Below are 26,668 nucleotides of genomic sequence, written 5' to 3'. Positions count from 1 at the left end.
GGGGGCTGTGGGGGCTGTGAAGGAGCCGACGTGCACGTCGCCGTGATGGGAAGCTATGTGAAGCTCGTTGCCAGCGGGAAAATAGCTCCCTAAATATATGTGGCTATCTGTTGTCTCAGCAGATGTGGAACAGACATGCTCCGTATGGAGTTTTTGAAGTGCCTGCCTGGGTCTGTGCCACTGGCTGCCGAGGAGGAGGTGGAAATAATTATAAGGATCCTGCCACAGGGGAATAGCTGAGAGCTCAAGTGTCTGAGTGGCCAGAGGCAGCTTAGATGCCAGGGCTGGGTCCTGGGGAGGAGCAGGCTCAATGAATGCATGCAGCTTTCCACTTTTGCTAGCTATATAACACCGTAGAGACTTCACAAGGCTTGGGTGAAAGGCATAAAAACATCAACCTAGCAGGGAGCAAGCTGCTAGACAGTGTTCTGTGTGAAAGAGTGCGCAAGATGGAGGACCAGGGGAGATCTGTTTCAAAGAAAAGAGAAACCTGTGTTCATGTTATGGATAAGTGCATTAGACAGACAAATATAGCTGGACTACATCCTGTGTCTTTCTCCACTTCTGCCTCCCCAGTGCCCTTCTGAAGGATGTATCACCCTATGGCTTTGACTCATGAGCTGGCAGTGGAACGACTTTGGATTTACTGCCTCATGTTCTGAAAGAAGAGGTGGAGGCAATGACAGTGCTGGGAAAGTGGAAAAAAACAACCTGTCACCCTTCTGCTCTGTGTGCCAGCAGCACACCAGTGCTCCTGCTGGGGCTGCTCAGCTCTGGTTCGTGAGCAGCGCAAGACCTGATCCCATGGTGGTCAGCTTCCCCAGCACCCGGCGTGGGAGCCAGCCTCACAGGCCTCCTCTGATCTTCAGCACGTCGTGGGGACAACATGGTTGTGCCAAGTCTCATTCTGTACTTGAGGCTTGGATGCTTCCAGGCTTTCTGCCTGGTTCCTCTCCCAGGAAAACATCCCTCACAAGGACTAGTAGGAGGAAGCACTATCCTCATACCACAGCACTAGTGCTTAGGTGGACGTTTCTGCTTGGAAAGGCACTGAGGTCTTGGTAGTCCCTTCTCCAGAGACCCTGGAGGAGAGGGGACAGCAGGTGACTCAGCCAGGCAGGAAAGCACAGGGGACAAGGGGACAGTGCCCCACAGCCACTGGGGACATCTGTGCCCCACAGCACTTCTAAAGATGCAAGAATGGGGGAAACAAGTTTTCTTTCTGTAGTTTCTCCTCAAGAATAGCCTGGGGAAACATGGAGCAGAAGACCATGTGTATCAGGGAGATGGAAATGATAACAGCCATTCCTGTGACCTAGTGAGGTGAGGTAGTCGCTCAGCCAGGGTGGTCGGGTGAGCAGGCAGAGGCAGACAGGTCCCACTGCTCTGGGACACCAGGCAGATGTGAGGGTGCAGGTGGAGGCTGCAGGGAGACATGGTCTGCCATGGCTTTTGGACCAGGTTGCCCTTTTGTGCACCAGCCTCTGCTCTCCGTGCAAAATGTGGGTCAGTGGGCAATGGGGTACAGTGTGGCTCAGCCTTCTCCTGATGCGCGCAGCCCCCAAAAATTCAGGCCTGCAGGGAACAAGAGATGTCTTGAGTCCAACCCCTGCTCCACGCAGGGCTGGTTGTTTAGGGCCTTGCCCATTCATGCTTTGAAAACACGTCCTATATCTGTAAAAAAATACCAGTTTACAAGCTTAAGGTGACTGGCCTTATAAATGACACTGGGAAATGTGCGTGCAATCTTATGTGCCCAGTTGGTTGCTCACGTCTTCAGAAGCCAGGCCTGAAGCTGTTATGTCACTGTGAGCGTGTGACTTCAGAGCAACAGTCACAGCCTCGCGGGCTGGCGCTGGTGAGAGGAGCGCTCGGGAGGGATGCTGCGGGGGTGAGTCAGCCCCAGCAGGCTGGTGTCCAGTCACTGGCATGTTTCCCTGGTGCCTAACCTCTGTCTCATTTCATAATCTTTCAGGGGCAGAGGTGATGTTGTCTGTTGGCAAATAGGGCACCATGTTATCGTTGCTGAGAAGACAAGATGTCTGTAGGGATTCTGGTACCGATTGCTCTTGTGTGCACCTTGGCTCTGCCTTGATGGCTTTTCACATAGAATCACTACCCAGTTCACTAAAACCACTACCTAAATATAAATAAGACCTTTCCTGGTTAAAAAGGCACAATGAAGTACCAGAACCGTCACTGTTGTGAAACCTAGAAGAATAGCAACAACTGAAATATAAAGGCTGAGCAAAAAGTTGAAGTCTATGAGAAGGTAAATTCCAGTTTACAACTGAAGTTTGCGAGGAGCATCACAGTTCCTTGCCTAAATCCAGAATTTTCCTCCTTTCCCAGCACACTGAAGCATGAAGGGCCTGTGTTGCCCGTCAGCTTCAGCAGGCCTTCTGGCCATGCTGGTTTCATCTCCCAAGCGTCCTGGCAAGCGGGCTTTGTGAGCATGTCAGGTCATCTGCCAGATGACCTCCAGAGGTCCCTTCCAACCTTAACCAATCTGTGATTCTCAAACACGTGGAGAAAACAACTTCTCCTTGCCCATGTGGCCTGGAGGTCTGCATGGGAAGGGACTCTTGCTGCGACGGGCCCACCAAGAGGCCTGCTGGCTGGTTTTCCTCTCCCTTCATGTGCCAGCAGATGAGGGGTGCAGGGACACCTGCTGACAGGCACGTGGGCCAGGCACGCACCAAAGTCTGGCTGCCAGTGGCTGAATGTGAAGTACTGCCCAAGCACCCGCCTGCTAAATGCGAGCTGGAAGTCACCCCGCGCTCGTCATGGAGGCAGGAATGCTTCTGGCCCCGTGCACAGCTTTAATGGGTGCAGGAGGAAATACCACGCCTCTCCATAAGATGTGCACGCGCAGAGACGCACCTCAAGGCCTCCTCCTTCCACCTCATTTCTGACTTCTTATCAAACATGTGCTTATTCGTGTGTGTTACAGGGAAGGCGAAGAGCTACCTCCATGGTTAGTGCTGGAGTCGTGCTGCAAAGCTGGGAAATAAACCCTAGCTGTGGTAGCAGTTGCATAAATGTGCAGAAAGGGAGCCAGAACTTCCTGAACATTTTTATCGTTTTTTGGGTCGTTTCCCTTCCCTGAAATGTTGCTCTTTTGGCAAGATGAATTATTGATGTGTTGCAGCCAAGAATGTTTTCATATTCCTGTGAGGGAGCCAACTTGACTTCAAGGGGTAACCTTGCTTGCATGAAAAGATCTTTTCTTACACAGAAAATGATTCAGATTTCCCTGAAAATAATCCAATGTATACATGAAAACGTTTTTTGGCTAACTCTGGATGAACCAGTGAAGCGAGGTTTTATGTTCACTCTAAACCACCGCCACTGGGAACCATGGGGATGCAGCACATGAGTCCTTGCTGCAGCAGGTCTGCGGGCGAGCAAGGAGCCACTCTGACTAGCCATAGCTGCACAGGGTTTCATGATTTTTCATATGTGTCCCTTAGCAGGAGCCTTTGCCAGCATCCCTGGTGCTCTGGTGTTGCCGCTGCCACATGCCAGAAAGCACCAGCACGGTCCCTGTGGTGCTGAGGGAGAGGACATGATTTGGGATAGGAGGGCAGCTACCGAGGGTAATGGGGATCCCAGGTCTGGAAACCTTGTCCAACAGCCACAGAGCTGGCATAAACACACCAAGTAATGCGGACAGAAGAACTGTGGGCATTTTGCAGAAAAGTAAAGCACAACAGAGCTGGAGGGCAACTTTATACCAATGGGGATCAAGACTCTTGAAGCAGCCTTTGCAAGGTGTGCCCAGGGTCAGCTCTGCCAGGAGTCTGCGTGTGCTGGGACCGTGCACAGCAGCTCCTGCTCCCTTGTGGTGTAAGACAGGTGAGGGGAGAGCTGGCAAAGGGAGAAGACCAACAATGTGATTTCTCACCCCAGTTTTGAAGACTTCCACTTTTGGCAAACTGCTGTTTTTAATTATTTTTTATTTTGGAGAGGGGGGAGAAGAAATGTCTTGGCTTGCTGTATGCATGTGTTGCAGTAAAGGTTGCCCTTCCTTCATACCGCCAGCAGTCCCAGCAGGCCCCTAGCTGCTGGCTGGCTCCACAGCTTTGATGGACACCTTCCTGCCACCTCTTCCTCTCCATGTTGCTCCCTGCCTTGTCTCTCATTTCCATTCGTCACCCTTCTGCAGCCGTGTGGTGCTTCAGTGTGGGGCTTGCTGTCAGCACCAGGAGGGATTTAAAACATTTCAGACATCAACATTTGTTTTTGTTTGTTGTTGTTGGTGGTGGTGGTGGTGGTGGTTTTTTTGGCTGTCAAAACTATGTTCAATGTTGCAGCCTGCAAGTGCAGTATAGCCCAATGTGTGTGGACACTGCGGCAGCATCCTCCCTCTGAAACTGGGTCCTGCAGAAACAAGGTCCACGTCTGCAACCAGATTTAAGGGCAGCCCTGACTCTGCTGTTGCATGATGTACACACACCCCTTTTCTCTTGCACAGCTCCCTTTGGGGCAACCCCAGCTCTCCTCCCTCCTCTCCCATCGGTCCTGCTCCAGACAAGCCCACCTTCTGTCCTGTACCGTGGCGCAGCTCACGCGGCAGGCAGTGCTGCCTGCTGTGGGAGGCGTGGGGCAGCCGCTCGTCCCCTCCCTGGTGAGTCACGGTGCCCCAGCATCAGCCAGCAGGGCTATGCCAGTGGCCAGCCTGAAACAGCGTGCGTGCAGCCCGGGACCGTAACGAGCCACTCCCAAGGTCTGTCTGGAGTTTTTGGGCGTTGCTGAGTTTTGCCGGTATGCGGAGTTTATAAAGAACTTGTTTTTCCATCGCCCAGATGATTAGCTTTGGATGGGATAGTCTTAGAAATGCACCTTGCTGGGCTTTCCTGTAAGGAAAAGAAATTGATGCTCTGGCTCCAAACAGTGTTTTGCTTCACTAACTGCAACCCAGAGCTGTTTTTCTCCACACACTTACATTTCCCTCTGCAGTTAGCATTGGTCTCACTATTCCGCCAGGAGAAAATGAAACTTACACGCCAGGCATTAACACAAAGGCAACCCATTTGCAAAATCCCACTGCTCGGGGCAGACCAGCCATCCCCCCGGGTGGCAGCTTTCCTACCACCCCTTTCCATTCCCTCTCCATCATCCCTCCACCTCCCGTGCACAGGGAACAAGGACTGTGGGATACACCGAGGGATATGATCTGCCTGAGATGTGATGCCAGAGAGAAATCCCTGCTCAGCCGCAGCCTGCGGCTCACCTGAAATATCATCCTCAGCTATTAGGAAGTTCTCAGCACTGGTAGCACCACTTGGTGCTTAGCGCACCTGAACAGCTACTTGTTGGTTGTGTACCAGGCCTCTGAGGTGATATTTATCATGCAGCCTCATATGATTTAGACCTGTGGATGTGACCATAAAGAGCTACTGGTTCACGCAGCCAGACCTTATCACCGATATCTGGCAACAGGTAAAGTGTAATTACTTCGGATAACCTGATCAGATATTAGTTGCATGGTGTGAAGACACATACCAGCCATACACTAAGAACAAATTTTAATTAGTGAGCCTGCCCCCACATGCAGATTCCCATGCTGAATTGTTTAGCTGGGTGGGGGGAAGAGGAGGACCACATTAAACAACAACAAAATCACCGTAACATTTTTCAAGCTCCCTAGCAGCCTGTAATTCTCACCTTGTAGTATCTCAGTAGTTGATAAGCATTTCTGTAGCATCTAGCTACTGTTTAACAAGGATAAACATCTTAATTTTTCAGAAGGGAAATTGGGGAAAAGATTTTAAACCCACCACCATCCAAAGCTGCTTCCCACTGGTTCTGTGAATCTCATTAAAGATCAAAAACCAGCAGCAAGGCATCAGAAAATCGCACCCACGTGCCTCAAGGCACAGGTGAGTATCCAAATCATTATGCCACCTTTCCTGTAAGTCAGCTCCACTGAAAGTCTGAACCCCGAATATCCTGATTGCTACAGCCAGAATGAATACGAGGAGGGCTCCCCTGCAGAGCTCTCCTCAAAGCAGCTAGCCACCTGGAGATTTCGCAGTAAGTACGGGGCAGGTTGGCTATTCCCAACTGGACTTTTTGCAGAAATTACCATCAGGACTGAGGTGTTGCATGTTGCACACAACTGCTGTGCAACGTTCAGGCAGCCCAGAAGGAGTGTTGTGGTCTAGGTGAGATTTTGTCAGAAACACCAGTTTTCTGTCATGAGAGTCCCAAATGTGTCAGCAGCACCCTTCACCCCACACCTCAGCATGTGGAACAATGCACGTATGTACCTGGGCCGTGGAAGGGGAGGTAGAAGGATCACAGCCCCATGCTGATTTCAAAGAGAAAAGAACAGTGACCACGTCTCAAGGCACTGAGCTGGATTTATTCATTGGACCGTATCAGTATCAAACTAGAAATCATCTGTTTAAGATTATACGTTAGATAGGAGCAGCATTAAATAATAGGTGTATGAAAAAGAGACTGTGCTTCAGAAAAGATTCAGTGTACAACATACATAGTATGCCATTTTAACACAAACGCTTAAAAAGAGTCATCCTAAGCATCAAAGAGTTTTATAAAAGTTTACGTTCTCATCCCATGGGATGTACAGAACTATGCAGTTCACATAGTTTTACTATCATCCAAAACATCGTGTTTCAAATGAATGAGGCACAGCAAGAACAATATAATTCCATTTCCATAGGAACATAAACACAGCTTGTCACTAATGACACGCCTTCCAAACCACAGCGCTCACGCCAATTATACACGTGTACAAGTTTGAAGTATTAAAAAGCAAGAGTCTGGAGCTTGTCCACTGTTACCAATAGGAAATAACATCTGCCCTACCCCTGAAAACTAGCTGAGATATCCTTGCAGCATCTGTAACATCGAAAGCAGGTGGAGTCACTGCCGCGCGCTGTCAGGACCAGCTTGCTGAGCTACTCCCAAAGCTAACAGATACAGCCAGTGACGGATTCCCTGCACCCACAGAGCAGGGGGCACAGGGAAGATGCAAAGCTGAAACGTATCTGTGACCAAGTGATGCTCTGACTCCGGACAGCAGCTGAGAGAAACTAGCTCAGCTTAAGGAAGGTCCTGATTTACATCGAGAACGACCAGAGATTGGCCACGTCTCAAAGACGGAACAGGGACTTTGTTTTAGGAAGGTTTTCGCTAGGGACAGCTCAGATAGACCAGATCTTATGGGCCACATGCTCTTTTTTTTTTTTTTTTGATGGCAATAGTTGCAAGCATATAATATAAGCTTTATGAAAGTGCAAGACCCAGCACAGGAAGATCTCCCAAGAATGAGGCGCTCCCAGCAGTGTTCTTTTTGCCGTCTTCTTGTTGGTCAGTTAGCAGACGCACGAATATCATTGCTTGGCATCAGCTTATCAAAGCCCCAAAGGGTTTAGCTTAATCATCTGTGCAATTAAACACTATTCACATTTTACAGCCTACAATGGCAATATTTTTATGTACAAATTTGAAAGTCAAGTCTTAAAATCAGGTTTTAAGAGGTAGAGGTCCATTTCTGACCTGCCAACATAAAATGTTACTGAGTCAGTCGTACTCTAATGCTGGTGGTCCCCTGACAATATTGAAGTAACCAGCTAGAGCTCCGAGGTCTATGTAGAGTGATCTTTGCCTCTTTAGCAGGTCTGACTCCTCCATGCTCCCGGTACACAATGAGGAATCTAAAAAGGAAAGAGACAAAGCATGTCACTATTGCACAAACAGCTTCATTACTGCAGTTTCACAGTAACAGGCATTACTGGAATAATTGGCCTAGCATTTGCTTTTATTTACTTGTGCTTTAGAACTCTCAATTTGTAAAGACAATATCAAATAAACCTCATATAAAATAAAACGGAAGATACCAAATCAACTCGTAACTCTAGGGCAAAGAAAGGTAAGCAGCTTGCTTCTGCAAACAGCAAATATGTTCAAATATTTCAAAAAATCCTCTACCAGCTGGGACAACTAGACAGAGTTTCCTCATTCTCTGAGCCACAGTACTAAAAGAGAGGTTGGTGCAGGAAATAAAAAAACTCCACTAGTTTTCTGCCAGTTGAGAATTCCCCTTCATTAGAGGGGAATTTTCATTTAAATAAATGACATCCTCTTTGTGCCACTGGGTGTACAGTACAGAACAAACCTAGGACCATCATCCTCAGATATTTTTTTTCTTTTAAATCACCATCTGAAGAAATTTGCAGCTACAGAACATCCCCAGAATACTTGTGTAATGAGTGTCCTGGAATCTCATGCACCTAAATTAGAATTCCAGTTTAATAGCCAAATATTCTTACCAAAAAATCAATTCATATTGCCTGTAGTCAAAAGATTATGCACACACAAGGCAAAATCCAGAAGGAGCAATGCCATTACAGATGTAAAGGCAGTGATTATTTTAGATGTTAAGTGGTTTCATTGCAACAATTATGCACTAGAGCACCCAAAATTTTGCATAGATATTTTTTCAAATAATTATCACAATAAAATAAACTATTTGTTTGGGGTCACTTTTAAAATGCCCCTTGTCAGGATGATCCTAACGTATTTTAGAAATAGAAGAAAAGCATTTTGAAGCCTGCTAGCAGGTTACTGATCCCCAAACTCCCCTGGGCCTGATATTATCTGAGTACACACCAAGTTTTGTTGTTGTTTTGTTTTGTTTTTTAAATGGTTCACGTGTTATTACTGATGTGTTAATAAAGCAATTATTAATGCACAAGGGAACTGAATTCTATCCCACAGTTATTTTCATTTTTAAAACAGAGGTCTTATACTTTTGACAGCATCATTACAGTTACGGTTTTGTGTGTGTCTTATCTTTAAGGAGGCAAAAAGTGATACTTTTCGTTGTGATCGTTGAAATTTTTTTTGTTAAAAAACAAATCAGTAGCATCAGTAAAACATCTCTAGGACTGGGACAGCAACCTATACTTCATGAAGAACTGCCCTGAATGATTGCCACAGCTTTTTCATGAGCCATTCCTTCCAGAGCTGCAGAATGCAGGCTAAGTTCTTCCCCAGTTGAAGTCAACGGGCGTTTCACATAACTCTTAATGAGTTCTGGGTCTGACCTCATCTGATTGGGATTTTACTGGTCTCTTTCCAGAAGCTTTTTGAGTATAGCTTGTTTCTAAACACTTAGTCAGATCAAAGTTTAACACAAAGTAAAATCTACAAAGTGCAAGGTGAGTAAGGCTGGTATTATTTACCTGTAATGTTTTCTGGTAACTGCAGCTCCTTCCTTGCAAGTAGTCTTTTCCTTTCAAACAATGCTGAGTCCAGACTCTGGCACCGTGGCTGCTCTTCTGGGGGTGGGTGTAAGGCTTCATGTTTCAGTAACTCTGCTGCAGACAGTCTATGGTTAGGATTCCTTTCCAGAGCTGCTTCTAGCAACTCCCTCATGGAAGTGCTGCAGTCTTCAGCAATGTCCTCTAAGGGGGGAGCTTGCTTGTGTATCTATTGGAATAAAAAAAGACTGAAACAGTTATTCCAGAAACAATGGAAAAGGAAGTCACAGATAATCACATTAACGGTCGAGGAATTCCCCGCTTACAACTCACCAGCTTTCCAAGCTGTGCTGATCAATTAGAACATAATATGCAACCACACAAAATCCACCTTTTATCAGATTTTATCATAAATTTAAAAACTCAAAGCAACCCCAAGCAAGTATAAAATCCAGTGCAATGCAAATTCATCAGACTTCTGTACCACAGTGGGTGAACCACAGAATCAAATTTGCCAAGCTCTGTTTTTATCTGCAGCTTCTAAGCAAAGCAGACTAGTAGGACACAGACGGGCTTGTTCCAATGAAGTTTCACGCTGTTCTAACCCTGTCCTTGCAGGAAACCCAAGGCCTGTAGATTGTAACACAGACCACAGAGATGACTCCAGCTCAGCTTCTGTCTTCCCCTAAATGATCAAAACCCGCTTCTTCCCTCCCTCCCCCGAAGCAAAAAGGATGATATCATCTCTCTGACAAACATTTTGATAGTCTTTATATGACTGGAGCTTTCCCAACAAGAGCACAGGAAACCCTTCGACTGAAACAGAGCTATGGCTTTTCTAAGAGCACTTACGATGTAGAGGTAGGATGGATACGCAGAGCGAGGGTATCTGTTCACCCAGGGCGGGATGCCAGTTTGCATATGAATAATAGTAGCTCCCATGCTGTAAATGTCTGCTTTTGTCGTGTGGCCTCTGCAGAGGATAACTTCAGGACTCATGTAAATCTGTGGAGAATAGTCAGAGAAGATTAATCAATAGAGGAAAACAACAAGCAAAGACCAATCATGACATGTTGTTGTCCGAGACACAGACACTAATCCCGCTGGTACCTGCAGCCTGGAGGCCGAGCACCAGCTGTGGAATAGATTTTCTGCTCTGTTACACTGAATAATACACAACTCTTTGGACAGAACTGGCAGGTACACTCATTCATGTCTTCATTAGCCTTCTCTCCCCCCGTTATCCAATAACCTGCACGTTGGGGCACTGCCCTAAGAAATAGGGTAGTCAGGCACAAGCCAGGTCTGAGGCTGGACACAGGTTAAAAGCCAGGTCTCGAGTCCTGCTGCGTGATTTCTCCCCAGAGCAGCTATTAAGGCAAGCGTCTCTCTCCCACCCCTTTTTTAACCAGGAATTCCAATCTCCTCTAAACCAAGCTGCATTTCCATCCGAACTCTTCACTGAAAAGCTCGGATTTGTCACAGCAGCAGGGGTGCTCAAAGGGAAGTCCCCAGCAGCTGCAGCTGGAGGAGAACCAGCAGGGCGGGATGCGGGAGGCACTCCCTGCCATGCTGCTGCCAGAAACTGCCCGCGCTGCCCGGCCGCAGCCCGCGGGCACGGGGGGGTTCAACACGCGCAGCTCGGTCGGCAAGCCGTCCTGTTCGCTTCTGGTTTCCACTTTTCCCTCACCCCATTTCCCTCTGAAGGAGCCAAACAGATCTTTAATTAGTTCAAGTTGCCCTGCCACAACGCATCGCGTTAAAAGCCATGAACTGCCACAGGGGCAGGAAGTTAAATCATCGCTGCCTAGTTTGCCGGCGGGCTGCCGCAGATTGAGAACGGCTGCAGTGCTCACGCAAATTCCCAGGAATACTTCCCAGTAAATCACACGCATCTGCCACCAGAGCTTCGGGTTGGAAGCATGTACAAAGCTTCAGCAGATGTCTAGGGCTGCTACTGACCCCTGTCCATTGCTTTCCTCAGAGCTAGGGTAAAATAAGGCACCTGCCATGGTTAAATTTCGTACAGAGCAAAGAAAAGAGTTCCCATTTTTATAAAATAAGTAATTAGCACATACAGTGCAACTGCAGTGAAGTCTGTAGAGACAAACAGAAGTCGCCTTCTTGAAGAAAAAGGACGCTGGAACCAGAACCTGTCTGCAGTTACAGTCAGTGTGTGACAAAAGCCAAGATGTACTTTGACTGCAGGGACAAAAAGCAAAGACAAGACGTGCACCCAAGCTGTGACTGCAAACTGATTTAGTCTGGCCTAAAGCTTGGTTGCCCCCAAAGAGCGCAGCCCAGCCCCAGATACTTTCCCATTCCCGCTCCTTCCTGTCGCTGGGCTAGCAGCTGTCTGCCAGTCAGACACAACCCAGCTGTAACACAGGCCATTTTTTTGTGCTATCCTACTCTTAGTTCAGCATTCGTGCAAACGAGTCACACCCTCAATGTTCAATTAACCTCAGTAGACAACTTTTTTCCCCTCCAGTGTTTGCAGCTGAAGCCTCTGCACTTTAACAAAGCGACAGAAGCACAGCAGAAAGTGTAGCAAACGCCTAGAGAAAGCCTGTCCTGCAGAGCAGCTTCACCACAACCCCGGTGTTATGTGCTGCATGCGTTGTACAAAAGTAGTTCAGAAAACCCAGATTTTTCACACTACAGAAACTAAACAAAATGTAACCATCTTTCAGTTATCCTGCCCAGAATTGCAGCTATTCATTTTCATAAACTCAAAGAGGATTCATACACACAGACCTTCTGTGCTACAGGAGCAAATAAAAATCCTAAGCCCTCAGAGGACAAGATGCACAGGAGAGAAAGAACTCCAGCTGTAGCTTCCTTTGTGGGGACTAGTCCCAGGCAGTACCAGATGCAAGAGAAGCCAGGCAGGAGTCTGCATGGCAGCACTGTGGCCCTAAGGAGGTGAGGTCATTACACGGACATGTTCAGAAGCAGCACTCCTGGACAGCCGCACCACTTCTTAAGGCTGCGTAACAGAGGGTGCAAAGTTCAGGGATGACTTTGGAGCAAGAGACAAGATCTTACTTGGAAAAAATCATGAAAAACGGTGCTATCAAAGACTACAGATGGCATTTATGGGTAACTGGATTAGGCACTCCACAAGGCTCAACATGGGCACCTATAGAACTTGTAAGCACAAAACCCCATACACTAGCATTTAAGATGTTCCTGTAAGTTTTCAATAGGCATTTGAACATCTCCTTCACCAGCACCCTCTCCACAGCCTTACTTCTCACCCGCAGTGCTGCAGCAGATCACCAGGATGGCCAGTGCCAGAAACTGGCACTGCATCACCCTCACCCCAAGACAGCACACAGCAAGCCCCTGCACATTTCAGGGTTGCGTGGATTGTCTGCTTTCCGTGGACATGACTGTAGGCACTCAGCAATGCAGACTCTCTTTCTACTAAGTGAAGAACAACTGTGAAATTCAAACAAAATCTTACCAACAAAAATTTGACCTGTCCTCCATCAGCCAAGAGTAGAACATAGATGCTCCACAAACCTGCAAATTTCCCACCTACACACATCTCCAGGGCTTCCATCCCATTTTTTTCCTATCGTCATCCCACTATTTTTTTATTAACAGTGTACACATGCACATATGTTCAAAGCATATACATTAAATGCTAAAACAGCACATTACTTCCAGTGCAGTAAGTATTTTCAGCTCTTAACTCCTCTGACCAGAAAGCCAACACAAACAAATGCTCAAGTATTTTCTCAAATATCTTGAAAACAAATAAACAAACAAGGCTGGCATTCTGTGAAATCTTAGTTTACCCTACCCTGCCAAGGAGTGCTATGCTCTGTCAAATATATGAGTATCTCCTCCAAATACAAGCCTCTGCTGTGAAAGACTATCAAAATGGTAAGTGCCAACAGTTAAGCTGAAGCATTTCCTGTGAACAACCTTCTCTGGCAACAGAGAACAAGCAAAGCCACAATTGCAGCAGCTATCCGTGCTAATTACCCCTGCCTGATTGTTTGCTAAAGCTCCAGTCCTGGAAACACTGTGGCATGAGAGTACCCAAGCCGTGAGCAGGACCTCTCTGCATGTTCAGAGTTCAAGTGCTTGAGAACATTTACAAGGCCCCCACCTCCTTCACTGTAATGCCCAAGCATTTTACCAGATAACCATCAACCACGCAGTACATAACCCCCATAGCGTATAAGGACAACACACATATGGGAAACATGGCTCAGAAATGCCAAAGATCAAAACCCACAGGTTTGTCATTTCTGTGGTTTCAAAGGAGGAGTCCAACTACCATGCTGAGCAGGTCACCCCAGTCCACAGCTGGTATCTCAGAAGAAATCTTTGATGGAGCAAAAGAACCAAATTCCAGTCTGAAGTGTCTGTGACCAGCAGCTGATTTGCTGCAAACCACCCTCCCCAGAGTATTGTTCCTTTGTTTGGCTATAGTGGATCCCAATTTCCTCCTTGACTTCATATTAAATAACCACTAAAAAGTGGGGCTGCAGAGAAGGCAATAAGGCTTTCAAAATGTAACACTTGATTTTCCATTCAACAAGTTCAAAATAAAAAAATTGAGATTATCAAAAACTTAATATCAAACAATGATGTAAAGTATTACGTATATTTACCCTTGAGCTCCAAATTTGAGCCTGAGCATCACAGCAATTGGAGTGATACAACAATGAGGTTTTTGTCCCTCTAGTGCCTTACCTCTGTTCCTCTAAGGTCTTTGGGATAGTAAATGTCTTCTGTCATTTGAACACTTAAGCCAAAATCCACCAAAACAGCCTTAGTTGACATAAAGACAATGTTGCTTGCTAAAAGAAAAACAAAAAAGATGGCATTTAAGGTTCTAGCATGTTGAGCGTTTATTTCACAACATGACTTTCATTTGGATGTTTGCCTGAAATTGGAGACCAGCACAACCAGTTCCAACAGCCAACAAAGTCCTTCTCCTAGCCAAAACAGGTCTGTTAGTGATCGGGACCAATTTTTAATTATATCTTTAAAAAAAAAAAATCAAGCTAGACTGGTTTGTGTAAAAGAAGAAAACAATGTTCGGTCATTTTCCTAGCTAAAAATAAAATAATAGAGAGAGCAAGAGAGAGAGAAAATGGCTGAGGGTAAGTGAGCAAGCTAGAAGACTGCTGGACATCTTAGCACAGCCAGCCTCCTGGCTTGCTCTGAAGACCTTTCATTGTCTCCAAACTGAGAGCATGCTGTGCAGCTCTTGCTATAAACAACATAACTATTGGTCACCAAGAGATTTCTTAACACTAGCAATTTAAATTAAGACAGAAATAAAGAGCTCAGGCCCCGCCACAGCAGCCACACCGGTCAGCTCAATATAAGAGAAGACAGAAGACAGCTGTAAAAGTAAGAAAAGAGAGAATTTCAAACTCCCACTGAATTGCAGCAATATCTAGGAGCTTAATTCACTTTCCTTCATGAAACTCTGCCTAAGGCACAGCTTTGCACTCACAGGCTTTCTCTGCAGTTGTATTTCTGATCAAGTGCTTATCAAAGTAATGTTCTGTGTAAGCCTTGAGAAATTCGGATTCACCCTTTCTAAGACAGACAAATGAAGTCTCCAAGTTACGCTACAAAAATACTTTTTCACCCTAAAGAAAACCATGGAGTCAGGTCTTTTCCCATCATGATAATGCCCACCATGACCATACAGTGGGAAGAAACAAACTTTGATTTCGGTCATACGGATTCCCGAGGTAATCTCCCAGATAGTTGCCTACTTACAAGTGCCACGGGAAGAGCATTACTTAATGTGTAACTGTAGCGCTAACTTTGAAGGTACAGATTTCAAAGACCACATAAAACTGAAGCAGAAGGCAGCACTGCCATAAATGCAGCTACTTCTTCGGGATTGCACCCTATGTTAGCTTCACGGCTGGAACACAGGAAGAGCTGGACCCCACGGAGAGGGACAGCTCTGCTACAGCTCCTCCTTTGACATGACTGGAAGTGCCCACCACTGACCCTACACTCACTTAAGCAAGCTGATGAGGGTCTGCAGGCCTTTGAACTAAAGTTCTCCCCTCCACACACACCTCAAATAACCTCGTGATTTAACAGTTTCCCAACGAAGGGTTAAAATCAGCTACAGCACTGACCTACTCCTCAGAGCCAGCAGAGCGTCCCCCCTCCTTCCTAGCTCAAGGAGGCCTTTCTGTCACTACAATCCCCACCTCCTCCTGCGTCAGCACCACAGACTCAATAGAAGAGGACTCGGCCAAGAAGAAATCGGAGATGTTTGGATAACAGCCTTTTCTACTGACTCCGCCTGGCAAGGAAAACCACACACCTTGGTTCCCTCTGGCAGAGGCGGCCCTGCCCGACACGGGCGTTTAGGTCAGCTATCTGGGGCACGGTGCACCGGGTCCCATCAGGAGTGCGGACACCTCAGACAAAGCCTGTCCAACACCTACGGGCCATCACCAGGAAGCACTGGTGTTTGCGCCCAGGTGCACCCCACACGCCTCAGCCTGAAATTTCAGAATTAGAGGGATCTAAATCTGTGCTTCTGGCAAAAACAGGGTGCTCCTGCTTCCACACAGGATGCCCCTTACTCCTCTGCTGCGGCCCCCCTGCCAGCTCTCCTGGTGCTGGCAGCGGACACAGCAAGCATGAGGTGAAAAGGAACCGCTTGCCCCAGAGCAGTGGAGACTAAGGTCAGCTGAAGTGGGATTTCGTGGCTCCCTCCAAACTGTCCTGGGGGTGCAAGGCCGAGGAACACCCCCACAGACCGCCCGCTCTGCTCCTTTCACATACATATCCCATAACACCACTACCTCCTCCTAAAACGCATGAAAATTAATTTCCATCTAAGCACTGACCCATATTATCTAAAAATAAAATCCAACAAAATTTAGCGATGCTTGATAATCGCTTTCTGCCAATTAATAATCCTAACACTTCCAGTTTGAATATTTCTACTTCACAGAAAAAAAAATATCTATTTTTAACAAAAGTGAATTTGCAGAAGAGATGCATCTTAATTAGAAGCACTGCTACGAGAAAGGCAGGCACAATTTATCTGTCTGCAGTGGGGAGGAGTTGCTGGGAGAAACAGTATTTAATATTAAATTACATGAATGCATTAAAGTTGAATGTTAAAGCAATGTAATAGTCATCTATTGATTTTAATATCCATACATTTTGATCATTTGCATGTTAATGCCCAGAGGATTTTAAAAACAAACGTGCTAAAATTTGCAATAATTGTTAAAAGAAAAAGCAGTAGAAATTATGTATTTAGTTCCAAAGAAGACTCAAACTGAGAAACAGCCCTGCACAAACACTGAACTATTAAAAGAAGGCACAAGTGGAAGGTGGGCAAGGAAATACTTGGCAAATTTCCATGGAAAGAAGAAAACTTCTGATTAATCCATACTGATAATTTTGCTCTATTTCTTCAGGTTTTTATTTCAGGATCGAGTTGCTCAAGAAGGCAAAGGAACTATGACTTGCAAATCATCCTCTTCACTAAAGTAGTAATAAATAGTGTAACTAACTTATCTTAAGAACCTGATCTTGTTATTTGTTGGGCGTCATCCAGTTTCTCCCTCCCTGTGATGCAAGGCAATGCACCCCAGTTCCATACCCGGCTTTTTATCGGAGCCCCAGTCCGACCTGGAACACAAAGCACCCCAAGGAATCACACACTTACGTTTGATATCATGATGGATAATCCTTTTGGAGTGAAGAAAGTCAAGCCCTTTCAGGATATGCTTCGTCACCCAAATGATTTCAAATTCCCTCATAGGCCCACAGCTCTCCAGCTTTTCCATGACAGATCCTCCCTCTCCAGCTTCCATAAAGAGATGGATCGTCTCGTCCCACAGAATAGCACCGTATAACTCAGCGATGTTTTCATGACGGAAACATGCCTGTATTTCGACATCTGATGGTTTGAACTGTTCCACTGGGACCTAAGAGATGGAAACAAAACCACATACAAGCAGCTCAAGACCCAGGGTATCTCTACTAACACTGATTTTCCTATAGATTGAAACGGAAGAAGGAAGCAAAGCACCCCTATCCACGTATTAAAATACGATGCTTTATTCTGATCCTGTGACTTGTTCTTCCTTTCCAAGTCAGAGGAACACATCCTGTTCAAAACTGAGAGTTTTTGGAATTGTGCCCAAATAAAAAGTGCAATCTTCCAGAAAAAGCAATGTAACAATTCCCGTCAAAAACTAGTGGTTACGCAAAAGCTCTAAGCAAACTTCCTGGTGAAGGAGATAAAAGTCCCACTGCTTTTTCAATTAGCTTTGCACAGACTAATCTGCTCTATGGGAGCTGTACACCCATTTGACACGTGGATCAGTGCTTCTAGCAAAGAAACACTCAGCACGGTCTGCAGACTAACAATGCTCCAGACCATTACTGACCTTGATTAAGTCCTTATCAGCTTTCTTTTATGGTTTCCAAGACAGGAAATCCGCCTTAAAGTGAGCACTCAGCACTATTTCTTTAAAAAGTACTGATGGCAGATTATTAAAGCAATAGGCAGTGTTTGTTTACACAGAGCAAGGCTATTACCACTCTTTTTACTCTCTTTCCTTCAAACTTGTGGCTGTGAAGCAATTAACACAGTAATATTTTTCTGAGAAACACTGTCTGCATTTTCAGAAGCATTAGGGAGCTTTAACCTTGCCGTGGGTTATGCAGGGCTAGCAAACTAAATCTGTTCCCACATCACTGGCCACAAGGGAAGGACACACCACTGTCTCCCCAGCTCTGTCATGCACAGAAGCAAAGCAGGTGCTTATTCACAAGTGCTGAGATATAGAAGAGTGTCCCAGCTGAGCTTTTGCTGGCCCTAAACATTTACTACTCAAGTCAGAATATGATGTTGAAAGGTAAGGTTGAAAGAAAACATTGGCTTGCAGAAAAATACGGAGGTGCTCAGCAATTGTCTTGAGACACCTCGCAACTTTATGCTGAGTTAGCATCCAAAACGCGATGACAGTTGCATGTAAGCTGAGCTCACAGAGACATTAGTTGTACTGGACTAACAAAAACATATGTCTGAAGGCCCCAGCTGAAGGGTGAGATCCTAGAACCATCTGCAGCAACAGGGTTTCGCTGTCACCTTCAGCAGGAACGTGATTCCACACTGATATTTTATCTCCACGAGTGCTGCAGGACAAGCAGAAATTCTTCTGCCGCAGGGCAGCAGGCCTGCCCACAGGGCAGCCACACGGGCTACCACATACTTCCACAATGCTGAAACTTTTAAAGTCTTGGGGCCAAACACCGAAAACAAGTCAACAGTTAAAAATGTCCATTTCTCCTGCATTGTGTAGGCCTACAAAACCCGGGCAATATTCAGCCCAACAGTGGAATTTGATGCTGACATGTTTGAAAATATACCATATGTACCATGTCACCCAGCGTTTGCTCAGAGATAAAACCACTGAACTAACATACCAGTTTGCATGCCATTCGTTTCTTGGTTTCTCTATCTTGGGCTAAGTACACCTTCCCAAAAGCTCCCCGAGGAATAAAGTCAGAGCCAATATTTCTGTAAGTCAGCTTCCACGGGAACAGGAGCACATCCGAGTCGATTTGATAGCGGCCATTCTTGGGGGTGATCTGTGGAGTTAAATTAAAAAAAAAAAAAACAACAAGCAAAACAACACTGAGGTTAAAATCACTTCAAGCCTAATTAATTTTATACATTGTGGAAAAAAATTATCACTTGTATATGTGCACGATGCACGTGACCTGTTCAGCAGTCTTTATTTAGAAACACCAAATGGGAACAGCATGTGAGGTGTGGCATCCATTCACAGCCCAGGCATCCACGTTTCTCTCGAGTGACTAACTCACAAAGTGTAAGTTGCAATTAATTGTCTTGAAACAACAACAACAGCAGCTGGGTTAATGAAATTACCCACCTCTTGTTATTAGATTTACCTGCACATGTTTGTCCTTCCTGTAATCTGCTAACTTGTTATGCCACATACCTGTTACTCACAGGCTATCTTATATGATGTGAGCAAGAGTTTCAGCATTTCCTAATATCACATGGACTGCTAGGGGAACACATTTTAATTTTCCGTCTTGTATCAGAATTTCTGCTGCTTAGTAAGCAGTTGAAGAGGTCTGCCACAATCTCACCAGCCACCTTCTTACCGTTCTATACTGTAGCTGAAAAAAAGGCTGGAAATCACAGTATCTGCTTTAGGTGGGTAACGTATAGAGATCTGGTTTTCTACACTATCACCAGGGCAAGGAGGGGTCCTTCAGGAAGCGGTTCAGAGCACTGAAGTCAGTATCTTGCTCTGAATCTTCCCCTGAAAGAGCTCCCTCCCTCTGCACATGACAGAGAAACCAAACTCCTAACTGCAGCAACATGAGTCCTGCCTTAGTATTGACATTGGTTCTGAAGTCCCTTCGTATTCTCTCAGCCAACGTAGTAGTAGTCTTTCCAGTGAACATGCTTCTAATTAATTCAGGGATACACAGTACTGCCACTATCCAGAATATGGTTAACCTGTTTACTGATAGCTAACCAAGATTCTTAAAGGCATGTAAAAGTAGATTAAGGATATTTATCACTGTGCCTGTCACATGGTCTCAATGTGCTCAGCTCGTCAGCCTCCCTTTGTAAGATAACAGCATCTTAGGAAGATTACCGGTTTTAGATTTCTTTTTAAGATGTCATGCACGTAATCTCTCTGTGCTTTAACTACTTTGTTTTTGATTTAGGAAAGCATCTTCTTGACTGCTAAAACCGTCATTTGTGACCAGCATCTAAATACATGAAATAAGTTAATTCTTAGAAGTTGTTAACTTTTGCGAGGATAAGGTCTTAACTGATGGGGAGAGTGCCTTTTCAACAAAGGTGTTTTGCTGTTATGCAGAATGAGCCCCCACGCTACTCATCGGGACCAAAGCAAAGACTGTACCAATCCCTGCATCTCCCCTGCGCGCTTCTGCACTTCACGGGGTTGAGATTAGCTAGTCCACGTGGGTTACAGCTGTCCTGGTAAGCAACACAGCGAGCGGAGCGCATTTGCAGAACAAAGGAGAGCAGGAAACATCACACTATTCATATTTCAGGAGGCTTTGGACTAGTTCCTAGCCTGGTGTTGAGGAGTGAACGCTCATTTGTGGCCATAGCCCATCATCTTCCAATTTAGTTTCAGCTGAAAGAAATCCAGCTTGTGTGCTCCAAGGCTCTTCGTGATGCAAGCCACGGTGCAGTTTGTGGCAGTCAGCAGGCAATCAGAAACACGCCTGATCCCGACTAAAATGCAGTAGGTATTTACAATGTAGATGTGCCTGTTGAAACGCATCTATAGGTAAGGCCCTGCCTCCAGTCCTCAGTTGCTCAACGAGTCACGTGCACCTAATAACACTTGGTTCATACCAATTGTATGCATCTATAGAAATAATATCCAAGCAAAACAACCCCGAGTATGTAGAACAGTGCCTACCCTAAGTATAGGAAACATTTAATATTAGTGTCATTTCAGTGTTACAGTTCAAAAAGTGACCATTTTGCAATACTCAAAATCAGAATAAAACATTACCCTTTGCTGTTTCACACCTAAGAAACTCATTAAGCCTCAAGCAACCATTGCTCACACGCAAAACATAGTGCATGCAAGATATTTTAGATGATAGATCTAGAACATACCAAGAGAACAAAGCAGCAGGACAAACATGTATGAATAAACTTCTATTTCATGATCGATTGTTTCCAAAACAACTGATTTTTAATAGAACTTCAACGACACTGATACCTATATGTGCTTGTAGAATACAAATCATTTCAGGAATAAAAATGGACATAACCCAAAACAACACACCCATGCTTGCATTCAGCAGAGTGTGATATTAGGTAATATTGTAATTCTGAAAGTCGCAGTTGATACTACGTACTTTCTCTCTCATTACTACGTTTTACATTTTTGTGCAGACAATGAACTCACCAACTCTACCAAAATAGACGCTAGACCTTTATTTGGGAATTTTGCGTAATGAACTGTTACTGCGTGAGCACAAGCCACTGGAGAGCCCTCGCCATCTCCCAAACTCCCCCTGTAAGCCCTCAGAGTTGTGGCTTTTTCTTTCTTAATTGTGTCTCTCAAGTTTGTCTTCAGTGTTGGGAAATGTTTTCTAATCTCCAGGGCTACCAAGAGGCAACACAGAGTGGATCGTTCTGAACAGCAGATCTTTGTCCATAGCCGCCTTGGACTGCAGGGGCTGGATTTGATCTCCTGAGGGATTCCCTCCAGGCCCAGGCTTCCACAGGGAACAACAGTCTGCCTGTTACTCCTGGGACTGGGGGTGATCTTTATTTAGATTCAGGAGTAACTTTGAACACCTAATATACCTAATACCTACTTATTCTCAAGGAAAAAGAAAAGAAACGTACCATATTCAAGAGGATTCCAGATTCTTGCTGTCTGCATCCTTTAAATTGCTTTGCAGTGTTAGACACCTGATTTGCAAAAGCAAGCAGGTCTTCCACAGTCCCGTACTTGACAGAGGACATCAAAGAAACCTCTCGTTCACAAAACAGTAAAGATTCCGCGTGTTCTTCATTTTGATTTGCTTCTTCACACATCGTAATTAAGCTGTCTTCATACACTGCAAGGTCTCCACCTGGATAAAGGTTTTCCATGATGTCTATCACCTCAGACATATTTAAATTAGTTAGCAACAAGTCAATTTCCTCTTTGCTATCACTACCCGTGCTCATATACTCCATTACTGTCCACTTTGCAAAACCACTCCTGAAAAAAAGAGAAACAAACAAACCTGAAGACACTTTTCTTCCAAATTTGTTTCAGCAAAGCAATAAGGAAAAGAAGTGATCAGAGCGACAGATGGCTCATCGATATACAGTCAGATTTAAAATTGTTTTGTATTAAGAAAAAAAAATCATCACTAGTAGACTGAGTAAAGAGGAAAAGGAGAAAAACACTTTAGTAGCGAAATTCTTTTGCAAGTTATTAGTGAACCTCTCCCATCATTCAGTCTTGGAATTTACTTTATATCAAAGCTTTTAATTAGAGGTACTGACACAGTAGTGAAGCATGGACCAGCTATATTTTGCTGGATATGCAAAAATGCAGGAGCACCCTCAATGCCTATGAAAGGATGCATTATTTGGAAATGGATGACAAAGAGAGATATAAATGTACCATATTAGTTTATCCCCAAGAGTCTGTGAGCAATTTATATGATGTGTGCAGAAAGAGAAGGTCACAGAGCAAAGCTAATAAGCATCCACTAGTAATAAGCACCTGTTAGTATCACTGTATAAAGCACAAATCAGTCACCAGCTGAGATACACCACCCATTTTTTTTTTTTTGCAAATGACTGACCAGAACTAGATTTGAACTGAAATTTTCACCAATTTAGGAAGAAAGTCAGAAACGGAGCTAGCATAAAAGCAATGAGCTTTTGAAGCAGTTACCAGCAGTTTGTTCTGCCTTTGCTATTTCTAATAATAACTTTTAGGATAAACCTCGACTGTTTGGCTGAAGTGGACTTTAGCTACGAGAAACTGGATTCAACATCCAAAGAAGTCCATTCCCATCCCAGTTTCCTAGTTTGAGCCAAAGAGAGGTATTCTGCTCAAGTGGAAAACACACATACGTGGTCAGCCATTAATATACTTACACAAATAGTTTTTGACATGTAAATATCTGAGAGCACTTACCTTGTATTTATCCTGGTTACATCACACAAAACCATCAAAAACGTCTCAATATAATCCCCAAAGCCGTCATGTTTCTCGAACCCGTGTTTACCGCCGACGATAATTTCACAGCGTTCCGTAGCAGTCTATTAAAAAAAGCAAAACAAATAAAGCCATGGCAGACCAGCTCAAGCAGAAGGACTGGTTTATATTCATATGATTGTTTGCTTCACAGGCTTCACGGAAAGAAAAAGTAGTAATCACAAGGCTGAGATAACAGGGGATTTTTGGCAGAAAAAGATGACTGCGAAAAAGAATCAAGCTACTGTATTGTCATCCAGATTTCCAGGTAGTAGTGAAAAATAAGTTTTCCATGGTTAGGTCTGGAGTTTTATTCTCTCTGCCTCATGCCTGCAGATGGAGGAAAATGAGATTTGTCTCTACTATCAGAACATACCACACACTGAGAGCTCTCATTTCCCTTTTTCATAATCCACTGCAGCCAACTATTCTTAGCAAAAGATAACAACCGGACAAAAAGATACTTAAAAAAGGAAAAAGAAAAGAAAAGAAGCACAACCTATTTATCTCGAGGACAAGCAGCAGACTCGGTCCCCTGAGGCCACGAAGCAATGCAGCTTACCCAGGTACAGTTTCTGGTTATGATCATTATCTTTCTTACCCTCCCCACAAGGACGTGGAAGCTTTGCGGCACATATTTCTCATGGGTTAGAGAGCATTTACGTCAGCTCTAACGTTGAAGAAAAATGAGTAAAATGACACGGCTAACTTGGCAGAGAAGTTCAGACCATGTGCTGCGAGTTCGGAAGGCCGGGCAGGAAAACTCGGCAGAGGCAGAACAGGAAAAGGCACGGGGAGTGCCTGCGGTACCTCGTCCACCTTTTCAAAGCCCCGTGGTGGCTTTGACAGAGCAGCCCCGAGCCCCCAGCCCTGGGCAGACGGAGGTAACGTGCTTCATCAGCGTGCATCCAGCCTCTGGTCCACGTGTGGGACCCCAGCGCTGGGGAAGCGGAGGAGGAACCCCTGCGGTCGCTAGCACTGCTTCAGCAGGGAGCACACAGACCTCGTATCTGGGGTGCTGAGAGAGGTCAGGGTTTTTGTCAACCTACACAAGAAGTAACAAGCTAAGGCTGTTTTCTAACCCCTAGCATCTCGCCTTCCTGTTCTACCCCCCTAATTAAAGGTTGCCCTGAAAGCCTGAAAGCGGTTACTCTTAATTATAAAGGAGATTTCTATTTTTTCCTCACAGCAGGACTTTTATTCATTGCTTTTTTGATGCTCAATTAATGGGGGTGGAGAGAAAAGAAACACCCAGTCCAGTCATAAGAGGAACTGAGGGACTGCATGTGAAAAGCAAGGTCAAGTTAGAAACAAGTCTTTAGGGACTTTCAGAAGAAAAACACGAGCCTAGAGAAGCTTTAGTCCTTTGTGGAAATGGACAAGTAAGCACCACGATTAAACCAACTCACTCTTTGATGATGTTTTCATGCATAAGACAACAGTGCAGTTTACAGTAAATGCAGCTTTCCCTAAATAGCAGCTCTGTTCCCCCAAATGTTCCCAGACTACACCATAAAACTATTACTCTCAACAGCCCCACTACTACCCAAAGGCGCCTGAATAACAAGAGGTGTCTACTACCAGCATATTCTCAGTTCTGTGCTTTTCCTGCTTGAGAAAACCTGCAAGCCCGTCACTTCTCCCAAACCTAGCAAATTCTAAGCAGTACACGTTTACATACTGAGAGCTGTGTCTAGGCTCTGTGAGGCTCATTTTTTAAATCATGCAGCAAGTTATGTATTATATTTCCACTAGTAGCAAAAAGGTGTCAATTTACCAACAGTGAATCCATTCTCCATTTTTTCCCCTAAAATTCTCCACTAACACCTGTGGTGGGAACTTAATGATCCAAATCATTCTCTACAATCCAGGTACATTAAGAAATTACACCACTAGGTACGTTTTACCTATGCTCTCAGTTAAAAATCTGTTTTTACCTACAGTAGAAAAAAAAAAACCTCTGTGCAAGCACTTGGGTCAGTTGCTAAAGCACAAGACTCTTTCTCCAGTTCTGTCATTATTTCAACATCATCACATGAGCAATCTGCAAGCCAAGATTTATTTCTCCCATTTATCGTGAATTGCATTTCCTTAAAACCCTTTTTCTGGGAAGAGCGCTGCTTTGACGTGACCTACACCACGTTAAAGTAAGAGTAACTGGATACCGAGTTCGGAGTCCCTGCGGGATGTGTGCGTGCGTGTCAAGAGTCAGCCACTCGACCAAAAAGCTTCAATAAAATTAAAAAGCTGTGCTGACTGGCTCAAAACTGACATATATCCAAAATAAAGGTCTCTTGCGTTGCCTGTAGGGAATAATTTTCTGGTCTAAGTCGCGGGCGACGGCCCACCGCTGATGGCAAATAAATGAATAGATCAATGCCTCGCTTGCTTCTCAGGTTATTGACAGATCAAGAAAAAACACACAATTTCAACTTCTTCATAATTTCAGATGCCCACTTGGGAATAAATAAATAAACAAACAAACAAACAAACACCCCCCGAATCCTTGCTTACAGCATCAACGAGGGGGCTCCGAGGGGCTCCGGGCAGGTGCTCCCCGTCCGGGGCAGCTCACGGGGGCTGCCCGAGAGCAAAACCTGCCGGCCGGGAGCCCCCCGATCCCCTTCCTCCGGCCGGGTTTTGGGGTCCCGTCTCCCCCCCCCCCCCCCCCGGGCTTACCTGCGGGGCTCCGGGAGCCGCCGCGCCGCCCGTCCGCTCGCAGCCAGCGCCGGGGCCGCTCGGGCCGGGCCGGCCGGCGGCCGCGGGGAAGTCCCGGGGGCGGGCACGGCGCAGGTAGCACCGCCCGGGCCTGGCCGGGGGCGGGGGAGCGGCGGGCTCCGGCGCCGGTTTCTATTTCGCTTTACTGGAAGGAGAGAGAGCAAGCGCCGCCCTCCCGGCCTCGGGGGGGGCTCGCTGAGGCTCGGGGAGTTGGGGAGTGGGGGGTAGGGGGGTGTCTGTGTCCCCCCCCCCACCTCCCCTCGGTTTTGGTTATCCCGTTGAAACAGCCCCAAATATCGTGGGGTGGGGTGGGGTGGGGGTGAGGGCAGAGAGCACGTCTGAGCGGCCCTTGCATCATCCTGGAATGAAGAACCGTTTGGTGAAAGAGAAACCCGAAAGGCAGCAGAAGCGGCTGGGGACCCGAGGTGGTTTTCCCGTCTCGGAGAACACTGGTGCAACGCGCTCCCCTGTGTGTCCCCAGCGTGTGTCCCTGCCCGCGGTGGTTTCTGCTGGGACAGCTGGGTGGCTTCGCAGAACCCCGTCCCCCCGGGCCCTCGTGTCCCCGTGCATGGCGTACACACTCCAGAAGGATGTGCACTCTTCCTGCACGAACTCAGTTCAAGCATCATCTAAATAAAACTTCAGCTGAGAGTCTGTTGGAATTTAGGACAACAATGCGTAGGATTTGCTAGTGGCATTGGGATTAAAATACTCCGGGTGACAGTAGCATGCGTTTGACCATTGCCAAAAAGGGGCAGGACTGCATTTTATTCCTCATCCAAAGGGCAGTAACTCTTGCAGGACTACTGTGCTGCCCAGCAGCTTCTCTTCGATTAGTTTTTGCTTAAGGAGAGAAATGGGACTTCTTCATCACCCAAAGCAGTTCCTGCAGCAGTAGCAGGTGTTGAGTTGAACCTCCCTAACAATCTCATGAGACGCAGGCTG

The 26,668-nt window shown here is 45.7% G+C and overlaps 1 protein-coding gene across 3 annotated transcripts; it reads right to left on the bottom strand.

Annotated features, from left to right (window-relative positions):
- Window positions 1-6,350: 6,350 nt before the first annotated feature.
- Window positions 6,351-25,839, bottom strand: MAP3K8 (mitogen-activated protein kinase kinase kinase 8). 3 transcript variants are annotated; one of them, XM_080581285.1, is made up of 9 exons: window positions 25,685-25,839; window positions 22,946-23,070; window positions 21,652-22,012; window positions 18,693-18,857; window positions 16,924-17,185; window positions 13,950-14,056; window positions 10,089-10,241; window positions 9,219-9,465; window positions 6,351-7,688 (listed from the first exon to the last, which is right to left on the bottom strand). In XM_080581285.1, the coding sequence occupies exons 2-9, from the start codon at window positions 22,978-22,980 to the stop codon at window positions 7,555-7,557; spliced, it is 1,464 nt and encodes a 487-aa protein (XP_080437411.1). In that variant the 5' UTR covers window positions 22,981-23,070; window positions 25,685-25,839; the 3' UTR covers window positions 6,351-7,554. The 3 variants fall into 3 exon arrangements, with proteins under 3 accessions (XP_080437411.1, XP_080437412.1, XP_080437413.1); XM_080581286.1 differs by having other exon boundaries at window positions 25,681-25,699; XM_080581287.1 differs by lacking the exon at window positions 25,685-25,839 and adding an exon at window positions 23,505-25,667.
- Between the last annotated feature and the right edge of the window lie 829 nt (window positions 25,840-26,668).

The sequence above is a fragment of the Anser brachyrhynchus genome (assembly GCF_964034855.1).
Source record: "Anser brachyrhynchus genome assembly, chromosome: 2".
Classification (NCBI taxonomy): Eukaryota; Metazoa; Chordata; class Aves; order Anseriformes; family Anatidae; genus Anser; species Anser brachyrhynchus.
The sequence above is the reverse complement of the archived record's forward strand: the minus strand, read 5'-3'. Positions and strand labels throughout refer to the sequence as shown.

What these genes read in the sequence shown, in the direction of transcription:
- MAP3K8 (XM_080581285.1), bottom strand. Translation starts at nt 22,980, where the DNA reads ATGGTTTTGTGTGATGTAACCAGGATAAATACAAG. An exon ending in GTAACCAGGATAAATACAAG is followed by an intron (nt 22,013 to 22,945) that starts GTAAGTGCTCTC and finishes TCTTTTTTTCAG; the next exon opens with GAGTGGTTTTGCAAAGTGGA. An exon ending in TATCCATCATGATATCAAAC is followed by an intron (nt 14,057 to 16,923) that starts GTAAGTGTGTGA and finishes TTTTTCTTTTAG; the next exon opens with CAAGCAACATTGTCTTTATG.